At 33.1% G+C, this 22,942-nt stretch overlaps 1 protein-coding gene across 1 annotated transcript in view; it reads left to right on the forward strand.

The window, feature by feature from the left end:
• The first annotated feature begins 377 nt into the window (after positions 1–377).
• Positions 378–22,942, forward strand: part of LOC139981109 (uncharacterized) — a 51,623-nt gene continuing 29,058 nt past the window's right edge. Inside the window, exons 1-2 of the mRNA XM_071993290.1 lie at positions 378–1,380; positions 3,068–3,329. Of these exons, the coding sequence (XP_071849391.1) occupies positions 1,227–1,380; positions 3,068–3,329 (416 nt within the window). The 5' untranslated portion in view covers positions 378–1,226. The remainder of the gene's footprint in view (positions 1,381–3,067; positions 3,330–22,942) is intronic.

Here is a 22,942-nt window from a genome sequence, read left to right on the forward strand (position 1 = left end):
TGTACGGTTGGTTTGATTCTGGGAGTTTTCCGTTAAAGAATAACTGTTGTATCGTATATAAATGTACTTCCTTATAGAACGACCATGTATACTGTACACATACAGCAACTATCGAAAACACTGGATATAGTTTTTGGCGTCGTGGTTAGTTTTGTTTAAATATTCCTTTCTTATTTATTTGATTTAAACGATGCCTTTTGTCGTAGGAGTTCGTAACTACACGACTTTTACAAAGAAGCCAACTTTTCAAGTAAAAAAGTGTCAAAAGATTCGTTAACCTCTTTCGATTACTTAGTCACGGTTACTCAGTCACCCATGAAAAAAGCGGTTTCATTTTTGACTATACAGTGAGATGTTGCCAAATATCTTACCAAATCTCTGTTGAAGCCTATACCGTTACTCTACTACAACAAGTTAAGTCTGCCTATATACGGTGACCATGCACGCACTCTCTCACTCTCTCTATTTCTTTAATGTTTCTGCTAATATAACAACGTTTGATCAACGCCAAAGTCTAAAAAACTTTTATTTCATTAAACTAAGCGATCGAAGTGGGCGTGGCTTGAAGTACGGTGACTGACGTCCGGAACTGCCAATAGCGAGTAGTGCGTTACGGCTGAAAGACCCAAGCGCGTGTTGGATCTTGGGCAGGAATAATGGTAGTTTAATTGTTGCCGCGAGTATTGGCCCGTTGACATATCGGTGTTTTTTGGATAAGAAGAGTTGAGAAAAGTATTTTGCAAAGTTCTGCTAAGTGTGTATGAAACGCTACATTGATCATACACTAGTAAAGGGTGCTTTGGTTAACCCGATCACACGGAAGGGATTTCTTGAAGAAGGAACCCAAAAAAAAACAACATTACGTTCAAAGATACAGAGTAAAGCGTATTGTGAAGACTGGTTAACATTGCTCTCTGCTGGATTGTTATATACCCAGACATTACTGCCACGGACAAACGCGCCTCAACAACATAAGGTGTCGAAACTAAGAGGCTTGCCCAAACCTGACGTATTCCTCACCCAGAATTCGATTTCGCCGGGTTTAATTCGTTTCGTCTTCGGTGGAAGGCTCTTAACCATTGGTGTCAAGACAAGCTCAACGTGAAAAAATCACTGCTTTTCGTCTATACGTGTAAATCTTTGGGATAAAAAAAATTCCACCCTCGACGTGAAATTTCTCCCCCGTCGAGTCAATTTTTACTTGTCATTTCGCGGAACTGTGAACCATGATGTACGATAGTGGGGATGATTACTTAGGGCAACGAGCGGCCAGGGCACACGCCTTTGCCTTGAACGGCATCGTGCCTTCGCCTGCACCTAGGAGCTTCGCTTATCCAGGAACCTATATGCAATCTGCGCCACATAACTTAGGATTTCCTGGTAAGTATATGTGGCATTTTTGTGCCTTTAGCGTTTTATGTATTCAAAACAAAATATTCAAAACTAAATACACACATAAAAACCAAAAAGCAGTTATAATATTACAGTGAACTAAAACTAAAAATTGCGAGCTATGTTTAATTTTTACTTTCTTATTTAGTTTTCTTATATATTAGTTTCCTTAAAATACAGTTTTTTTTTGTCAACTTTGTATTTTTCCAAAACGCATCATAACATGTAAATAATTCTCATCAAAGGTAAAAAAAAAAAAGGAATCGCAAAACCATTCTAAATTAATAACTAAGAAGAATAAATACCTTTCAAAAGCTCCCTTGATCGATATTATGTTCGCTTGCATTTAGGTTAAATGACATTTGAACTATCGTTCGAGTTAGACGTTAATATAAGTAAAACATTATGGCAAACTTTCAATCAAGATAATTTTGTTTCGTGTAAATAGTACCTTTACTTGTTGTTCAACAAATATTAACACCGCTGCAAAAGTGTATAAATAAACACCCTATATTCCGAAACAGTGTTTACGTGATAAGTTTCATTGCACCAACGTGTAGCGAGAAATCCTAACACGCCAGCAAGTGGCCTCGGTTGGTAAATTTTTACATTGCGGTGGTGGTATCAACATAATAACACATATTACACTAATACTATACATTACAACCGGATTCTTGTGAAAAAAAACAAGTGCATAGGCTCTAGATATGTGGTAAATGTTGGCGTTACTAAATTCATCATTAAATCTTCATGCAAAATTGAAGTTTTCTCCTTTTTAATATTAATAACGTGAAGGGAATTTTGGATATTCATTACAACATTATAAATAGTCCCTTTCGCCTTAAATTTCGTCTTACATTTAACTATTCCAATGTTTCAATGTCAGGAAAATTAGGGGCAAAAGATAAATTTACAAGAGGGGATTGTCGTTAATAAACTACCGGTACTTATAAACTGTGGTAATCAATATAATAGTGTGTAAACAACGTTTTCGCATGATTAAATACATAATGCGTATAATTTAACTATAGGAAAAAACCCAAAGTTATTAAAAATTTAAAACTTATATTAAGAACGTTAAAGCTATACGAATCATGCGTGAACAGATAACCAAACTGTCCATTGTCCATGGAGTCCTAGATATACTTAGTAAATGCACTGACGAGGTGTGAACCAATTCGAGTGATAAGCCTATCCTTAAAACAAAACAAACATTGAATTAATCGAAACTAACCCACATGATTGATTCCCCGAAGTTTAAGTCTTGTAATAGAATATACATATATATAAACCTTCTTACATATTACTTAATAAATAAATGCGATATTACAACGATTGTTTACAAATAGATGTACATTACCCGCCTTGTTTACATTATACTGTTTTGTTTTAGAACCGCCGAGATAAACATAAATTTTAGTTACTATAGCCTTATTAATATATTTGCAGTAACATTGGCCTTTTATGAAATAGTAGGCTTATATTAAGTAATATTTAATTTTATTAGATAATTTAACAATTGACACAAGACTTCTGAATTAAGACCTTGTAATGTATTAACATATGAAATAAACACATGTATTGATTTCTATTTTGTCAATCTAATTTATAAACCCGTGAAGTAAATAACATATGTGAGGTTTTGTCCTTCTTTTCCCGATTACTATCTAAATAGATCGTAGCAGCCATTTTGGAGATTTTACTCCGTTATCATGTCCTACTCCAACGGATCACAGCAGCGTAGCCCATGCAGCTGCTACCCAACAAATGATGGCCGCAGCCTGCGCTGGGATGAGGCCACCAGATCTCTCAACTGGAGTAGCAGGGGGTTCGAACAACCCCGCAACAAAAGATATTAAAGTCACTCTAGAAGGAAGAGAACTCTGGCAGAAGTTTCATGAAATTGGAACAGAAATGATAATCACCAAAGCCGGCAGGTAAGGAAATATATATTTGTTGTTGTCGCTGTTTATGTTGTCGTTTTTAAATCCCACATAATAACATAAATTAACCTGACCAAAGATTGTTTGTCAAATATATATATATATATATATTTACCATACCGAGGTAAACACGAATATTTATTTATCATACGTACGTAAACACGAATGGCGCTTTGAAATATTCGTTATTTATATGTTTAGTAAACAGGCAGTTTTATTGGACTGGTTACCTATTTCTTGACTAACTAACTAACTACAACCCTCCTCCTCCCCCACCACCCCCCCCCCGCCATCCATTTTATAGTTTTATCATATAATCGTCGTCACCCTCCCAGTACAACATGTTCGCACCCTTCATCACCCCCTGTCCCAACCCCTCTTGATCATGAGAGTTTGATGATATTTACATTCAAGCTATAAAATGAATCACAATTGTTGTTTAAACTTTGTTCAAGGTGCGTTAAATGAACACAATATACCATTTATATACATAATAAATTGTCCAGAGTAGTTCTCGCCGTCTTCGGCCTGCAGAAAAAAGGTTTTGTTAATTATCAAGTGAAGGGCTGGGCTAGCTCACACCTCGTTAGATTGAGCCGATGGTATCAAAGAAATCAATCTCTCGAGTAAATTAGCAATGCATTAAAATCAACACAGAAATATTGATTTTTGGCCAGAACGTTTGTTCGTCCACAATGATAGGTCTACCGGCCCTGGTATATATATATGCATGCCGCTCGGCGCGTTTGCTGTACACCTTTTGTACGGTCGCGTAAAAAGTGTATTTTGGTTGTTTATTTTTGTCACATTTAAGGATCTAATTTTGAGTGCTAATCTATTTAGAAGGAGGGAGTGATAAGTGTGGTGTATATTTCAACACTTTGCTACAAGTTGATTTAGTATTGACCTTTGGTATATCACTTAAGATCTGTTACCACTCTAGAATCAATTCTGCATGGAATGTAAACAAACAACTGTCTGTAAAAATACGGGGGAATCTTTCGACTGGTATAATTTATTTTTACTGTATGGGGTTAGTTTTTAATCATCTTTTGTAAAATTGGTTTGTAGAATATTGATAAACAATCGAAAGAACAGAATTTTTCATCTTTTTTTTTGTGGTAAAAATTTAGATATCGAGATATGTTTTGCGTGGTATCAAAATTCACTGTGAGACTAATGCACAAAACGTGGTATAAGAAATTGGTGGATAAACTTGACAGAGTAAATTATTTATAATGATTTGATTTAAAACTTACAACGAAAGATAATTTGAGGAAAATATTCTGTTATCAAATAATTTAAAATAAAATAAAACTGTTAGCAAACTGCTTATCCACTGATAATATGAGGAAAATATTCTGTTATCAAATATTTGAATTTGAAGTTTTACCTTATAAATTTGGTGGATCGAATTTCCACTTAATTGTAGTTATCAAACGAATTGTGATTTGAATTTCGAATAATCTTCAGAAATAATGAAAACGTTTAAACGAGATCATTGGAACAATAACAAACAAAAATGGAATGCTTGTTTTCTGGATGCAAAAACATGACAATTCGAAAAAGTTTGTAAATAATTTATGCAAATATGGTATGACTATTGCCTCCTTAATCATATTACCAGATGTAAAGCCTAAAGCACAGATCAAAATCATTTTGCTTATATTGGACAGTTACGAACGTCGTATGTTGTCACTGATTTGCTTTCAAAAAACGATGTCCTATAATATTTATTGAATTCTCGGCGACACGTTTACTCTGTATAAAAAAATCAGGCTTTTTATGCAGTTACTTTTCTTGTTTTGGTGCTCCAGTTTCTTTTTTTTTTTAAAAGGGAAAAGTAAAAATCCTCGCGGTGTATTCGCGGTGTATGTGAAGTCTTGTTGCGTTTTTCTCTCTCTATCTGTACCTTATAATAGGAAACCTTGGAACGTTTACTGGTTCCATAACGTGCTAAGCTCTTTACTTTCTAACACCGATTTTCAATTTTCCACCATAGCAGTTTTTACAATTGATGTCGAAGACTTGAAAGGAGCAACAATCTATTCTTTATTGGCGGCATCGAATTAATTTCCTCTTTTATCAAACGGTTCTTTTACCTCTTCCTCTGCTGTTAAAAATAAATCCTCCTATTGTACTCAAAAGAAAACGTCTTTAGATCAACTCATTTTAAGCAAAGTGTTTTAGGCCTGCAAAATCGAAGAGGCAACTTTGTTGAGCGCTAATTACCCGCCTTTCTCTGTTGGTTGTTTATTCAAGAAGGGGTTTAAAGTAAGTAAGTCGGGCCTTTGTTGTAAGGCGGTATGACCCATGTAACAAGGAAATAACCCCCCTAGCGGGTAAATGGACGATGTATTGAACGATTTGGGGGCTTAGATGGTGAGAAAACGGTAGATTATTGAATGGAGGGAGGTAACGGGACATTATCAGGTAACGCTATTTGAATAACGAGGTATTATCTATTTCTTGCCGTTGGATAATGGGAGTTAAAGTTAAATCATGGTATAATAATGGGATAAGAAGAGGCATAGGGTCGAGCAAGGGTTGCGCAAATGCATAGATAACCGGTTGCACCTCTACTGTAAATAGCTTTGATGTATACAAACATTATGTGGGTTAATTCTTGTTCTTGAAATTGGTAACAAAGTCGACTTTTAAAATGGCATTTTGTCTGCTATCATGTGTACTTATATGTTCTGGGCACGATACGATTGAAACCAGGTAGCATTACTCGAAAACACATAAGACAAACTTTCCTCTGCATGACCAAAAGATCATGAATATCATTTTTCATTTTTCTGCTCAACTTTAAGAAAAAAACACATTTTTTAGCACATTTTAGAAAGTTGTATAATTTTTTTGTGTGGGTTAATTCAATTGATTTAAGTCACTAATTTATCGGTCTTTCTATCCTGTTTATTTTTTCTTCAGAGAAATGTTTTTTTTTTTTTAAATTCTTGTCCACGGAAATGAAAGGCATTCGATATATTGTTGAAATGTTCTAAATGTGCACATATTGTTAAGTTATACACGCAGCTGGTTATGAGAAATACTCTAGTTAAACTCTGACACACTGACGTGGGTTAAAATCAAAAATAATTTAGTAACCAAGCTCATGAGCATAATACGAAAGCGTTGTCTTTGACTTGTTTAAAAAAAAATATCATTAATTAGCCTATTGTGTGCAATCTACTTGCCCCTTTGTTAATTTCCTCGTTATTCTTAATTAATCATTGAATTACTCATATATTCCTAAATCATGCATTAATCATTCGAACTACATTAATCACAAAGTTGAAGTACCTTCTTCTTAAATCTTAAAGAGCGGACATTACCGTGCCACCGCTGTTCCGGTATACTCTTGCGGATATGATAATGTGTGTGTGACACGATCAGATACATGCCTACTTCTTTTAGTGACACGACTGTTCTCTGTTGTTATTATGTTATTATTTATTATTATTCTTTACCAAGCTCATCTGACTTAACCACAAAAAAAGAAAGATGAAAAACCAATTAACCTCATGAACAGAATCGTGGTTACAACAGATCAGGACAATTTATGCCAAACAGTTGTCTCGGTCGAAATAATAAAACAGTCATAACTCCAATATATATATATATATATATATATATATATATATATATATATATATATATATATATATATATATATATATATATATATATATATATATATATATATATATATATATATATATATATATATATATATATATATATATATCATAATTGATTCAAATATTTTACTAGTGACAACCGTGTGAAAATTGGAACGCAGTTCACAATAGAACCTTTTATGCCCATTTAAAATATTATGCTATACATTTATCGCTTCAAAATTTGGGAACACAAAGCTCCTTTCACCGGGTGCCTCAATTTGTTCCCACGATGCGTGTTACAACAACTCCAATGTTCTTCTTTTGTTTTGTACTCTTTAAGTTTTCCGACAATTGTAAAATGTTTACATACTGAAAAGCTAAACTTGTCGTAGGGTAAATTTAGTAAATTATTTGTGAGGCAAGTTATATCAGTAACACTTAAAATACATTTGCTACACAAATTGGCTCCACCGTTCAGAGGAAACAAAATCCTGAAATCATCACCTGTTGTAGTTGTGTTCATCTGTTCTTTTCTTGTGTTGTTTTGTCTTGTCTTGTTTTGATAAGTATACTTTACGTTTTTCTTTTATGTTATGGAGGGCCCACGTTAACAACGCTTTGTATTGATTTCTGTGGGTTCATCCCAAGGCTCGTTTAGCTTGTTATTTTATTATTGATTACAATTTTGTTACAACAAAAATTGAGTTGAAACAAATGTTACGATATCGAAAAGATAACTTCCCGATGTACAACATTATAACAATAATATATATATATATATATATATTATATATTAGCCTTTAATTACATAAATGATATGTTCGAATCAAAGAACCTACAAGGTATACGGTACCGTACAATACAATAAGTATATGCAAAGTACCATAGAAATAGTAATATAGACTAGATTTATGACAAAGATTATTGATATAAAAAAAATTAAACCATCACTTTGCGCTTCATTTACATCTATACAATTACAAGAGACAGATGACACAGGTAATTATAACATAACAGCACCATAATCATTGACGTTAATTGGATTAAAAAGAATTGTAGCCCTTGAATAGCAGCAGAGAGTAATAACAAACTACTTACACCTGACCACTGGAAGTTCTTTATGCTAATGGTCTTTGCCGATTTGTTTTTAAAAGACCATTTGTCTCGTACATAGTCACGTCTGTATGAAAAACCAACAGGATGATCACAAAAGTATACTTTCAAGAACTCGTTGCATTTAGAACTTGATCCTGGTTAAAAACTTGTTCTTGTTTTTTTTTAAAGATTTCAGCCCAATTTTTAATAAATTGATATAGTTCAAAGTATATGTTTTTTTTTTATGTTGTATAAAATGAACTGTACATGACTACAGGGCTACTTGGTATTCTTCAATGGAAGAACTTTGTGCTATATAGTTGTCTGCCAAATATGCCTTTTAAGGCCATATTTCAATTTGTTTATCTCATGAGCACGAATTTACCTGTTGCTAAAGCAGCAATGGCTTATATAAATAAAGGAAAGTTTAATTGACCTAGATTTAGGAACAAAGTAAGCTGGATAACGTAAGTTTTACAATACGTTACTTGTCACAAAATCTCTTTAGTCCTGTAACAATGCGGGGTTTTTTTTTGTGTGTGGAAATATCTAGTAAACGCCCTTTGGTTATATTCTTAACGTATACCCTAATGCAAATAAAGCGATGACTTTACACGACCTAATTCGTTTGACATAACTAAAGTACTGCGAGGTAACTTCGATAAATATTTCAAGCAGTATTTGTAACCTGCTTTCAGACCGATCGAACAATAATTTTACCAGGTATTTTCAGGAGGGGAAAAAATAATAATGAAATACAGTTTCAAAAATCCTTGAAGGAAAGGTTACCAGCAGAAAGAGATATTCAATTGAATTTATTGGATGGATTACAAAAAAAATCGATTGCCAATTAATCATTCGATTGATTACGTAGGCCTATATATGCTTACAACACCAAATGTTGGTCTTGTACAGTTGGTCTATAAGGTACAATGGTACACTGTTGTCACCATGACAACATTAATCCCTCAAGGTGGTTCTGACCATACCCTACTCGACAACAATGAACTGAAACAACTTTTAACGTTAATAATTAAACATGATATATGATTGATATATTTTCCACGATATGGTGATGCCACCCTCTCTTCCTTGTGTTGTATTATACCATATATCCCATCGTGCACGCATTTCAATATCGACAGAACCAGTGGTAATATTCCTTATGTGTCTTGTACTCTGTAATGCTAGAATTGAAAAAAAAAGCTCTGTAATTGATTTATACAGCTTCAACACTATAACACTATATACAAATATATACTTCCAAATTTACTCGAATCTGTCATGTAAGCTATGCCATGTACCACCTTGGCTATGGACCACACAATGGGCTTCCAAACAATCTCAGTTTTATACCCTCTTTGTATTCTTTCCGGTCAATCAGGTGCATATATAGCTAATACCTCCCTTCGCTTATTAGCTATGAGTATATACAACAGCGATAAAAAAAAGAAAAGTCCATTCAGGATTTTAATAGGTTGAAACCTTCCGTCGCATGCCTTCACATAATATACCCGAGCAGAAATCTATTGTTGTCCCCGATTATGAGTTAGTTTTTACAGTAACGGTGCTGGGATGGGTACGACGGGGTCTAACAATGGTGCACGTAGGGTGCCATTGTGCAGTCATTGTTGTGAAGTGGAAATCAGGCGGGCACTATATGAGTCTACGACGCCATTTGACAATAGATGAATTATGTGGATGATCTGTTCCGAAGGCCGTGCGTGTTAGGCTGAGTTTGTTCCCACCTATCCACGTTATTGACACAAAACTGAAAACCTCTGTGAATCGAACAATGGTACCTTGCTGGTTTATGGCGGAATATTCTATGCAATGTTTATATTCTTTTGTTAGGTCATTTTCAGGTAGTCTGATTTTCAAAGGAAACTTGAAATGAATATTTAATAGCTGGAGCCAGACGGGTATACGTGCATACTAGAGTAACCAATGGGTGCGTCATAGGGTTTAATTGTGGTTTCTGTTATCATATTATTTCGCGGATCTACTTCCTTCCTCTTTTCTTTGTATAGAAATAGGGCACAGGATTGTTGTTGTAAGCCTTCTCGAACGGCAAGTTCCGCCCATGTGCCATTCATAGTCATTTAAAGCAGTTTCTTTATAGTTGATTTTAATCAATCGCCGACATGCTATCGATACTTTAAATACCCATACCAACGCTTTTCATTAGTTTTACCTCTACTACTTGTGTATTATTTCAAATATTGTCACAAGGGACCACAATGTAAGATTTGTGACATATATGTGATTAAAATTGTACATCAAAGTGTGCGAGAGTGTTTAGTGAACTATTTTGAACAAATGTCCAATTGTGGAATATATTACAAAAAGGTATATTCCCTATTTAATTCAATAATATATGCTGGTCGAAATAGAAAACAATTCTGTGTCAGTGCCTAAAAAATAAATCAGTTCAATGTCAAATATAGATTTATAAAGTTAATCTCACCTCTGTACATATGTTGTACTTTATCAATAAAGATTTGAGACAGAAAATGTTGCTATTTACTTAGCACATCAGAATAATTTAGAATTTCTAAATTGTATGCTCGAATCTTCGAATTCCAATTCTGTCTTTAACGGGATTTACTGTAATATAACCCTAAAAGAGCTCATAACATGTAAACAAATTAGATACCTTTACTGTGTAAAATGCACTTGTGTACAAACTTTGGTTACATTGCTATTGTCAATTTGTCAATTGTCAAGTGTCAATTTTCGTGAGTAACGTTGTTACTTTGAAGAAAAATTATTTATCTTGACACCTGACCCATACATGAGTGCAAAAAGAATTAAAAAAAACTTGTTGTCGTAAACATGTTAAGACGAATCGTCATTTAACTGTCTGAATAAATGCTCCCTTGCATTTGTTCATTTGCTGTGTTTAAATGTTTACACAAAGCCTATATTTATACATTTTATGTAATTTAGTCATCAAATATAACCAACTGTTTTTTTATTTGTTTTCGTAAAAAATTACATTAAGTTAGTTTACAAAAATGCTCTCTGGTAACTTCTAATATACCTGACTTCTCCCATATATATTATTTTTACCACTTGTGTCGTTATTAGAATCATTGTAAACACAGATTATTAATACTATTATTATTATTATTATTATCATGATTATTATTTTCATTTTGCTGTATCACATTTTTTTCTTCATTTAATTAAATAAAATTTGAAACTAAACAGATGTCAAAATCAACCAACCAAGTAGTCTGTGATAAATTTCCACTTCGCTGTAACCGACTAAGTGAGGGCACAATCACACTATTCCATATACCATTCTTTAATTCATTTGCTCTCCTTTTTCGCATAGACCCTAAGATGGAGTTTTCGACCTAATAAATGTAATTTAATAATTACGCGAAAAACATACTTCAAAACTAGATCTGTACATCTGTGTAAATCCATGTAATCGGGCTAAAGCGTCACAATGTTGACTTGTTTACATTAATTTGATTACACTAGCCTGGGATACCATGGTTGGTCACATGTATATTATCTCAATGCTTTGTTTTCTATCAAAGTGAGTTAATAGAATCAACGTACGCGTCTCGGCTGACTTTAGCTGAGAAACATATCGATCTTGAAAGAAAGAAAAAAAAGTATGCCAAGATCTTTGGTTTCTCACTTTAAACCTAATTAAAGCTCTCATGAATATTATTCAATAAATTATATAACATGAAAAGAGCGATATGACTTGGATACGAGTAGTCAGTTTAACAATCAAATATATGAAGAAAACAACTATATAAGGGGTAAGAAGTAAGTCGATTGGATTAAATGATTTTAACTTTCACATAAAAAGAAAAGGAAAGTCTTTTATGAAATTTTTAAAAGTATGCTTGTCAACGGGCTTACACATTAACGTTTCTCATATCATCTTACTTAGATATTTTCTTCTTGTAAAGAAAAACAGCAGATTTAGATTAGCAATGAGTTATACAATTCAGGTTTCAACTTTCATTTTTTTTTTTTTGCAAGATTTGTAGAAATTTGTTTTAGGTATAAAATCGAATGAAACGAGGAGAATTATTTTTCGTAACAGTCATTCTTTCTGTGTTAGTTTGTTTTTACTTCTTTTTTCTTTACTTTTTCCTCCCTTTGTGCTTCCTTCTTGGATTTGTCTTTAAATAAGTAATACATTTGTTTTACGTTTCCCATCAGTTTTCTTCACTTTTCGATATTTCGATTTTTTACTTACCGTATAAAAGTAATCTTATCAGCCATCTTTCCATAGCAATTCGTGACGGTAAAAGCGTATATCAGATTTGACATTCCAGCTCGTTTACGTTATTGGATATTGAAAGAAATGAATGATAAATGCTGTTTTCGTCATATAATACCGACAGTTTCAATTTACAAACCTACATATCATACCCACGTAATTGGATAATACTATAACGGAAGCCAACTAGGCGTACTTTTATCCACTTCGCTTCTCTCTGGTACCCGGAATAAGTCTCTAAATTTTCTTTAAGTTATATCAAAATTTACCCATCTTAAATGAAAAGAGAGAGAGAGAGAGAATAGAAAGGAAGAAATATTTTTTAACAGTAAACTCTCTCAAGGCAATATCTATGCTTCATTGGTTTTAAGTGAAAGTTTAGGCGCACAAGAAAATGATTTTATTTGTATGTATAGTTTCGTGCTCTGTAGTTTAATTTGTTTCGTAGAATTTGATTTACTGCAAGGAAAGAGAAAACTATATTTCTCAACGGGTGGTCAGTAATATATCCACTTGAACGATTTTAACTTCCATTCCCAACGACATGTATACCACTTCTCGATTTATTTTACTAGTGGCCCTAATCAGCCTATGTATATGGATACGGCCTAGCCAGCCAGCCAGCGGTACCCTTAACTTAATCACCCTTTTTCATCGACGACGAGAATTACACAACTTGTAACTTGTCACTTTTTAATGTAGTTATGGCGCAGAGTTTCCATATGGGGACTAAGGGAAACCAAATTAAGTTAGCATTCATTCAGGCAGCAAGGTTTTGTTTAACTATTGAGGTGCGCACTTTCAGTCGTGCGTCGCGCGGAAGATCCGCGGCGGGTTGTTTGCATAAGACGGCGAGTTGAAGCTAGCAGTAAAAACAGCCACGGTGCAAAGCGTTTAGAAATGGGCGGCTTAACCAAGGTCGCTTATGCCACCCGAGACTACACGGATTAATTCAATTAGAATGAAAAGGGACAGAATTGACTTTGTCACTCCAATCAATTACAGAAATTAGATTTACTGAATTCATTCGTTTAATGATACTAGATTAAGAATGACTTCGTCTATTTACAACAGCCCCTGGCCTCGCCAACTGGTTGTAACCAGGCTATGAATAAATTTAAACCATTGTGTCAGCAAAACATTGCGATAGCTTTAAGCTAATCAAGAGTCTTTCCTTCTTTTTATCAGAACACATAGACTAGACTATTTTGTAATAAGTATAACTTTGTTGAACTAAGGCATTTTTATGATGTGAAAATATGCCAATTGGTTTTTATGACGAAAAAGTCACAAGTATTTGCCAGCATCAAAGTCTTTCGCTAAAATGATAACAAATGTTAGTTAATAAGTTCAACACAACTACGGCACTGTAAGGGGGGGGGGGTGTAAGGGGTGATATTAGTAAAGGCTTCATTGCAAAATGAAATTTGGAGTGTTGTCGTTATGCATGCTCTCAAAACTAGCATGCTGTTAGAGCCAACCAATCCGTAAGATTAATCAATCATAACGAATGCCAGATGGATAAATTATAACAAAAAAAGAAGCTAACTATAACATATTCACAGATAGATAAATATTACCAGACGGACATAAGAACAATGAAAGAAAGAAACGAGAATAGTGTCATGTTGTGTACGCACAGAAATATCAAAACAGTGAACTGTCTCTTGTTGCTTCATGGTTGTATTTGTAAAGTTGCAGTACTGATCAATAAGTTAGAAACTATCTGAACGCAATTCATTACCCGGCTAGTAAAGCGTTACAAGCCCATTTGAAAATATATCCATCGTGTTATGATACGTTTGTACCATCACCTCTCCCATCCTCGACTCACCTCGCCCCATCCTCGCCCCACCAAAATAAAAAAAGTGTGTTACCTAGAGCAGCTCTTTGAAAGTAATTGTACACCTGTGTCTCAATCGATGGGGTCACATTAAGATAGGACATTGGCTATTGATGAGTTCTTTTTCTTCCTGGCAACTTAAATGCAAATTTATTTGATTGAATATGATCTAATTCTTTCTTCACATTTGATGTTATCCTTGTCCAATCATACATTTCTCTATATATAGCTTCTATATGCTCTGCGAAAAATGTTTCCAATTGCATCGTTTTCCCTGCTGTGTTGCTCTCTACTTTAGATATAACTCTTAGAATGTCGAAGTAACATTGAAGGGTGTAAAAGACGAAAATACAAGGACGAAAAGGACGAGAATTAAAGCTGATATATATGTTTATATATATATATATATATATATATATATATATATATATATATATATATATATATATATATATATATATATATATATATATATATAGGACGAAAAAAGGGCGATAATGGAAACTTTGGTAGACATTTCAGCTAAATGGAAGTAAGAGTTCGTTGAGGCATGTCATGATGGTATTGGTGTTGTTCTTTACCACCTTTCTTGCTCCGCACCTGATTAGTCTTCGCCACCTTTTTCTCCTGAAATACTTGAAGTTCGAGGCAGTCTAGGGAGGCTTCGGGCGGCTTCGTAGGCCAAACACAACACCACTGCGTGGATATTTCGCGCCATAATGGCGTAAATAGAAGACATCTTGGGGCGTTTAGGAAAAACCGTAAATTGACATGATATTATAAATAATGCCGATAGGAGATGCATAATCAACCAATTGATTGGTATGGTTGTGAATGTTAATTAAGCTAGCGAGAAAACGGTAAATTCAAGATATGTATTTGGCATATCATTACTTAAATCCAGTCGCTGGTGTGGTGTTTAACACCATCCTGTCCCTGTTAATAATTGGTCATTTCTTGAAGTGTCAAATTTATCAGTTAGTTTCCGTACTTTTCTAATACTTTTTAAAGAGTAACGGAACTTTAAGATGGCAAAACACTGTCAATAATGGTTTACTTCTTCTTGTTTAAAGAAAATTGACAGATCACAGAGGAAATTTCACAAGTAGAAAGTCATGCCGATTATGTTTTATTGAATTCCCGACGCTTTTTGACGTCTTAAGAAAATAACCTGCATTTGACATAGCACTGACAGATTCTAGATAATAAGCTTATTACATTATTAAGATTAGTGTGTGACATTTAATACGGTAAAGTAGCAAAGAACACGTTAACGTGGTTCTTTCTAAATTAACGTGTGTTATGACAATTAATATGTACTGTTTAATCAACATGTACAGATGTTCAGATTTTATTTTAACAGTTAAAGTAGAAATATCTTATTGAAAGCTTAAAGGAAACATAGTCATTGCAGAACCCCCATGAGTTTTTCTCTCGTCTCGGACTTTAAAAACATTAAATTGTACTGAAAATCTATTACGAATTAGCTCTAAAAGTTGTAAATGTCTTCAGTTTTAAGACTCTTTTCACTCACAAGTCCTCTGTAACTAGATACAAATTACAAGAAAATTTATATTCTACTTGTCTTAAATTCAGGATATGAATTTCTCTCGACGAAAGAGATGTTTCTTTGTGGCCTTTGGACATGCGCAGAGTGACATCATAAGTGCGACTGGCGAGAAAATTGCTTGTAACTTCAGTGTCATATATTCGGAACTGAATTAATGTTTCATATATTTAATGAAATGAGAGTGAAAGATTTGAAATATATTATAATGCTTAATGGCGATGTGGATTACATATATAAGAAAAATGGTTACCAAAAATCAACAATGTCAAACATTCACATCAACTTATATATTTAAACAATCAACTTTTAAGCTCTTAAACCTGAACAGTTTGCCTGTCGGCTGTGAGATAAAATCATATTCATATTTTATTTTATATCAGAATTTTGATGTTTACGTAAACAGCTGATGTGATGTTTTTCGAATAATCATCATCCCATCATAACGACTTAAAAATGATTTGAAAATATTATTTTCGATCAGTTTTGAAAGATACAACACAAAAACAATTCGGTATGGTTGCTTGTATATTTCAACTTAACGAAACTTTCATCTGAAGACAGAGGAATCACATAAAAACGGTCATCTTTGATATAATATGTAATTCTTCCAAAATTTAAAGTGTTAAATTTGTCAAATATTAAAATCGTGCGCCTGGTTTTCATTGACTTAGTCAAGCTAAAGCCTTACCCTACCATGCATAACTTTATTCTATTTGAAAAAAAAAACCCAATATTTGTGAAACCAAGAAATACCTAATATCTGTCGTCGTTCATCGTTCTTAAACTACAATTTCCTTTGTTATGAGAGGCATTCTATAGTTTAAGGTGTGTTTTGAACGCAAAAAAAAAAAAAAAATAACAAGTAAAAAAAAATGAAACTATAAGTTATAGTTTGTACTTTTTCTAGTGTCTTCTAAGTTGGTATATATACCTTGTCTGAGATAGATATTTTTGCCATACGCTGTATAGTGTGCCTTCTAGCCATTACGCTTGACAAAGGTGGTGAGCCTATAAATGATCACAAGCAGATAGCATAGTTGCCTACCATAGCCCATGGCAATAATAATTGTAAACCCTTGTCATTTTTGGGAATCTCACTAAGTAGAATATAGCTACGGAACAGCCGCCGTTTGTTATGGTAACTAATAAACCTGACTAGCTTTGAACATTTCATAATTAGACTTAACATAACCAGTCCTTTTTTTTTTGTATAGACAAGACAATAAATCAAGCGATCACTGATAAGGTGTTTCTGTGAACCCCTAGAAGCAAAAAATCTGGACTGCGGAAGTAAGAAGGGGGAGAAAACTTGACGCAAATGGGAAAGGGTTACATTCGTCAAAATTTTAAAGTTAAAATTGGTCAAAACAGTTTATTGAACTTTATTTTATTTTTACTTTATGTAGTATTTCGATAGATGAAGTCAGTTTTGGAGGACATGTATAGTTTTAACAAGATAAAATATATTCATGATTTTACTTCAGTCTAGAAACGTCAAGGACAAGTTTCCATCATAACGTAGAGGTCATATATTTTTGTAAATAAAGAACATCATTACAAATTATATAGTATTTGTGATATCGAATCCTTTTTGGTGATTTTTCAAGGCATTCTCGAGTGTGACATATGAGACAGTAACGTATGCTTTCATTGTCTTAAAAATTAAACATTAATAATGAATGCACTTGAATTTAGTACTATTGAAACATTTTTTATATATCAAAATGCAGATTAATCTAGCTGTACTTGTGATACAGAATGCAATGTTGACTGCACAAGATATAACATAAAATGTAACATTGCAAAAAAACTTTTTTTTATAGAATAATGATTTGTATTTTAAATCCCCATAACCAACAAAATTGTTATTAAAACAAAGTTTTGACATTTAATTTAAATATGAAACAATTATTTTATTAATGATCTAGTGAACATACACCGTTGAACGCTTTGATAAAATAAAAGATGTAACAATGATTTTATGGACCGTTATAGAATACGGACACGTTTTAATCTTAAACATGAAATTATCTTATCTTTTAAATTTATTTCAGGTATTTTTGAGTTAATGATCTAATGAAAGTATAACATTGAGCCTTTTTATAATAAAAGAATTATTAAGTGCAATTGTTTTTTACTAACTTAATTTTGAAGTCTATTTAGTAAATATATTTCACTCTATCAGATAAAGAGGAAAAAATGATCCTTCACATTCCATTTGATTAATTATTATTGTGCTTCATTTGACTGTCTGCGTCAATCAAATAGCCTAAAAGATGGAAGAAAAAATGAATGACGTCATCAGAAACAGTTACTTTTTGTGCTTTTTTTGTTGTTAATTTAACGTTTCAATACCTTTTGCAATCGCTATGTAAAATCTTTGAAAGCTGAATGTTGGTCAACTCAGAATTTGTCCATCGATTCTACATCTGTGATAACATTCCAAGCAGATCACAATTAAACATTTTATGTTTGCTTTACATTTCAGTTCATCTATTTACATCTGTGGCTTGTGTTCATATATTTTAAATCACTTCTCTACTTTTCATCCATCAAGGTAACGTGAATTTATCGATTTGTTTCCTCATGTAATACATGCCTCATCAATAAATGTAATAGTCACAATGAACGTAATGAACGTAGACTTATGTCATCAGATCATTTCCGTCCAATAACTGACTATTTCTAAAGAAACACCGGGGAGAGGGAGTCTGCCCGAGGATCTAATAACGTGTATTTTAATCTCATACATTGGGAATCAATCAGGAAGCCAGGGTAGTTTACCCTCAATGGCAGCTAAGTAAACTTTGAGACTAACGATACGTTTGATTTTTGTCCTTGATCAAAATCAAAGAAAAACAGGTTTTAAAAACTACTACATCATTCTCGCTAGATGCAAAGATAATATGTTCTCGTTGGGTCTTAAAAATCATGTAGTAGCTTTTTTTGCCCTTCTCTGTTCGGTATTTAGTTTATCGTTGTTTCGAAAGTAGATTACTCTTCAAAACAACTGCCCTATATAACGACAATGGATAAGTTGACATCACTGCCTTTCAATATCTCTAAAGTTTTCCAACTTGGGGGGAAGACTAGGATTAGTTTCTGAGTGAGATATTAGGTACTGCTCCCGGAGTCGGAATGGGTAAGTATACAAAGTGCACACAACATCCTTAACTCATTGACTTATGTGGACAAGAAAACAAAGTATATTACAAACTATTTTGTATCCGTGGCTACTGTTTGATCGAACGGTGAGCGTGGTTTACTTACTATATTCATCGCAAAATAAATTGGAAAATCCAGCCCTCCTTCCCCCACCCGGAGTTTGAAAACATCTTAAAGACGATACTATGCTCATTAATATGTGAAATAGAATATAACCAGCACCTACTTGCTGACGTCATAAAGCATTATACTGTGAGTCATTGATCAAGAAAGCAAATTGGTGCTTAGTACGTAATGTTTTAAGTACATGATTATGTTGATGGGTCGATTTATTAAATCCTACTTGTGGTTGTTCTCGAATTTTGCTTAACTTAAATAGCCGAAAATTCTCTTTAAACATAACAATACATAGAAATTAACCGTATTAGTCATGGTAGAGTTAAATTAGTACGTTCAGTTCATTTAAGATATATATATATATATATATATATATATATATATATATATATATATATATATATATATATATATATATATATATATATATATATATATATATATATATATTTTACGATTTTCATATATATATATATATATTTTACGATTTTCATTTATATATATATATATATATATATTTATATATATATATATATATATATATATATATATATATATATATATATATATATATTACGATTTTCATTTATATATATATATATATATATTACGATTTTCATTTATATATATATATATATATATATATATATATATATATATATATATATATATTGATGCTATGGGGAAGCAATCTGCGATCAGATGATGCTGTCGAATTGAAATGGATAGGTGGAGGTCGCAGGTGCGCTGCCATCTCCAAGGTGCTAGAATCGTTAGTCAGAGACCGTTGAAGAGATTGGCCAAACGATGGCAGGTGGATGAAAATATAGTCAATTGGATGGAGAGTCTCTAAAGGGACAATAAAAAAGAAGTTAATTTACAACGAATTTATCAGCCTTTTTTTTTTTGCATTATTAAATGATGTACAATCAAAAGTCTATTGTTTGCAGCTTGAGTCGTAGTCTGTTTATGGGTTCAGAAATTAAATAAAGATAAAGAGGTGAAGACTGATCGTCGTAATGAGTCAGTAAAGTTGTTTCTTAAAGAATTAGTTGCTTACTTTGTAGATGAAACAAATGCTGTAGCATAAAAAAGAAGTGTTAAACAAATTCTAAAGCTGGCTAATCTTGAGTTTTCTTAACTTATCTCTGATAAGACTTCTAAGAACTCATACATCATTACTTATTTCGATGTATGTATTTTTTCAAAATTGACACGTTTTAATGAAAAAGTTGCTTCTGGTATTATATTGTAGAAATTTCAAGAAGAATAAATCTATTGATAACCTCATATCATTATCTTTTTCATCTTAAGTTTTCATTAAATATCTAAGTCTGATATACTTAACAATGAGTGTTTTCTGCGTTTTCAATTTGACGAGCCAAATAAAAAAAAATGGTGTGAAAGTCAATTTTGGTGCTAGCATAGTGGAGAAGCGGTAGCGGCTTTTATGCCTGCAGTGGCTACTACCGTTGGGACGTAATTCCAAAATTCCTTACAGATGTTCGGTGACGAATTGTAAGCTTATTAATCATCACCATACGTCCATTTAACAAAACAAAAAGAGGGGGAGGAACAGAAGTAAGGAAAATTTAACAAATTTTTTGTTTCCCTGCAATCTTTTTTTTTTAAAGATATGCATTTAATTCACGATTTATGTATGTTGTTGTTTAAGAACCGGGTTAACTGTCTTATATATATTATCCACTAGTTCCGCAGAGTGAAAAAATAACTAGAACGTGGACGGGAGCTAGATAAACCTTGTACCGAATAAATCTTGTCTTTTCTATCTCTATTCCCCCCCCAAAAAAATGGAGGACGAACTAATGGACCTGATGACCGGAGCGATGTTTGCGTTTCGCCTGAAATGTTGAGAATAACACGAAAAAGGTGCTAGCGAGTTTTTTTTTAGTGATGTTGGTAGAACAAACGCGCGTTGGCACGGCTCAGTAACGTTTATGATGAAATTTCGTAAGCCGAGCGAACCTGTTAACAAAGTGGTTTTAACGCGATGCGCAATGTGCACGTATAATTCATGGATTAAAATATAGGAAAGATAATGTTTATGCCAATTTCCTTTCAGTTATAGGACACCGTAATTACTACTTAAGCCCAAAAAAAAAAAAAAAAAAAAAACAACGCATAGGCCTTGATATTTCATTTTTATTCGCAGCGTTTGTCGTTATCTTTGGTCAATTATCGATACTATTCGATACAAAACTCGCATCATGAACAGCGGCGATTCGTTGTTAGCTGGAATAGTCAAATTTCATTTCAAACATTGATAAAGAGTAAAAAAAAATTGTTAAAACCGATAATAACCTTTTTTGATTCAGATATATATACAGGAATATGAACAAAAATACAAAGGAAAATAAGATGAAAACGGGATTGATACTTTGATTTTAAAATCCAGTAACATATCATTGTTTGATCGTTGCACAAAGCGAACACGAGCAGTTGAGTATTAGCATATTGGCTGGTTGATTGAATGAAGTAACCATTGGTTATTACAATCAATCTAAAGTGTGTAGACATGTGTCGTAAAACATTTAATTCCGTGTTGAACTTCAAATTTGTGTGCATATTAGCGTAAAAGATCAAATCTTCCTCGCAATTCTTTTTCTTTTTCCGTGAGTTAATATTGGTGATGCAGGCATATCACACTTGCATATATATACTATCACTTAGACAACAAACGTAACAGCTATACCCAGATGACGTAGTAAAATAGATTAAAAGATGTTTGCATAAAAGAAAGAAAGCGTTACAATGCGATATCCACAATACAAATCACTTGTAATTTCATAAAACTAAATCCAACATTTGAGTGAAAGTTTTTGTCGTATCACTTCATGATAAATCGATAAAAGAAATCAGCCTCAATAAAAATGTTAATAGAACATGAAGTAATCAAAACATGATACTGTTAACCATCTGTTTATAGTTCATTAAAAATTAAACCTGTCCAAAAGAATGTATGTTTCGTTTTCGGTGTATTGTTTACAAATTCCAGACAGTTTGACACTATCTTCAATTAAATATAGATTGTATACACGCTTACCCCATAAAACTGATCAGAAATAGATGTATTAATTTCCTTCTGAAGAAATGCAAATATTTGGAAATAATCGCTTTTTTTATTACTGACTTGTGCACCATCTGGGTCTTCTTTCTTCTTAGGTTATCTTTCCTTTGTCTTTATTTTTATAAAGTTATAGAGGAAAATGGTGTAGCTAACTGCTTGAAACATGAACATAGGCTTTTTTTGTATAGTTCCTCTCGAGTAAACCGAGTTGGCCACAAATGAAAAGAAAGGGGAAATATTTTTTATGGTTTACGAGAGACAAAATAAAGGGTTTAAATACTCGCATCTGATTCTGTTTGTTTTATCTATATCGTATGAAATGTAGTCCTTGCATATGTCTGCATTTTAAGGATCTGTAGGATTCCGCCGTCTTCAAAGTTGGCAACAGTCGTTAAAGCTTAATGAGAATTTCACACTATTAGAGGAAGACAAAACTGTTAAAAGCTCATTGCGAAAAAGGACAGAGAAGAAGAATTCTAGACGCTTCACGTCTTTGCGTACTCGCACCTTTGTACCATCTCCAGGGACCGTTTGAAGGGGGGAAAGGTGTCGTAGCAGAAAACTAGTACTTTGCCTGCAATTAAGGACTTAACTTACAAATCCTTCTTTACACATTTAAGTGCGATTAGTCTTCATATTTTTAGGCTGGATGGAATCTAAGAAAGTGTCGAGGGCATAAATAACCTCTAGTTGGAATGTGACAGTACTCACAACAGCAGCCCAGCATCGGAAAAGCGCACACTCGATATTAATTAAGTCGTTCGAATTTTGACGAAAATTTTATCGAATAAATTCATCAATGTCTTCCTTTACTTTAGTATTCCATTACTTTATGTATATATATATATATA

The sequence above is a fragment of the Apostichopus japonicus genome, chromosome 15 (genome assembly GCF_037975245.1).
Source record: "Apostichopus japonicus isolate 1M-3 chromosome 15, ASM3797524v1, whole genome shotgun sequence".
Taxonomy (NCBI): Eukaryota; Metazoa; Echinodermata; class Holothuroidea; order Aspidochirotida; family Stichopodidae; genus Apostichopus; species Apostichopus japonicus.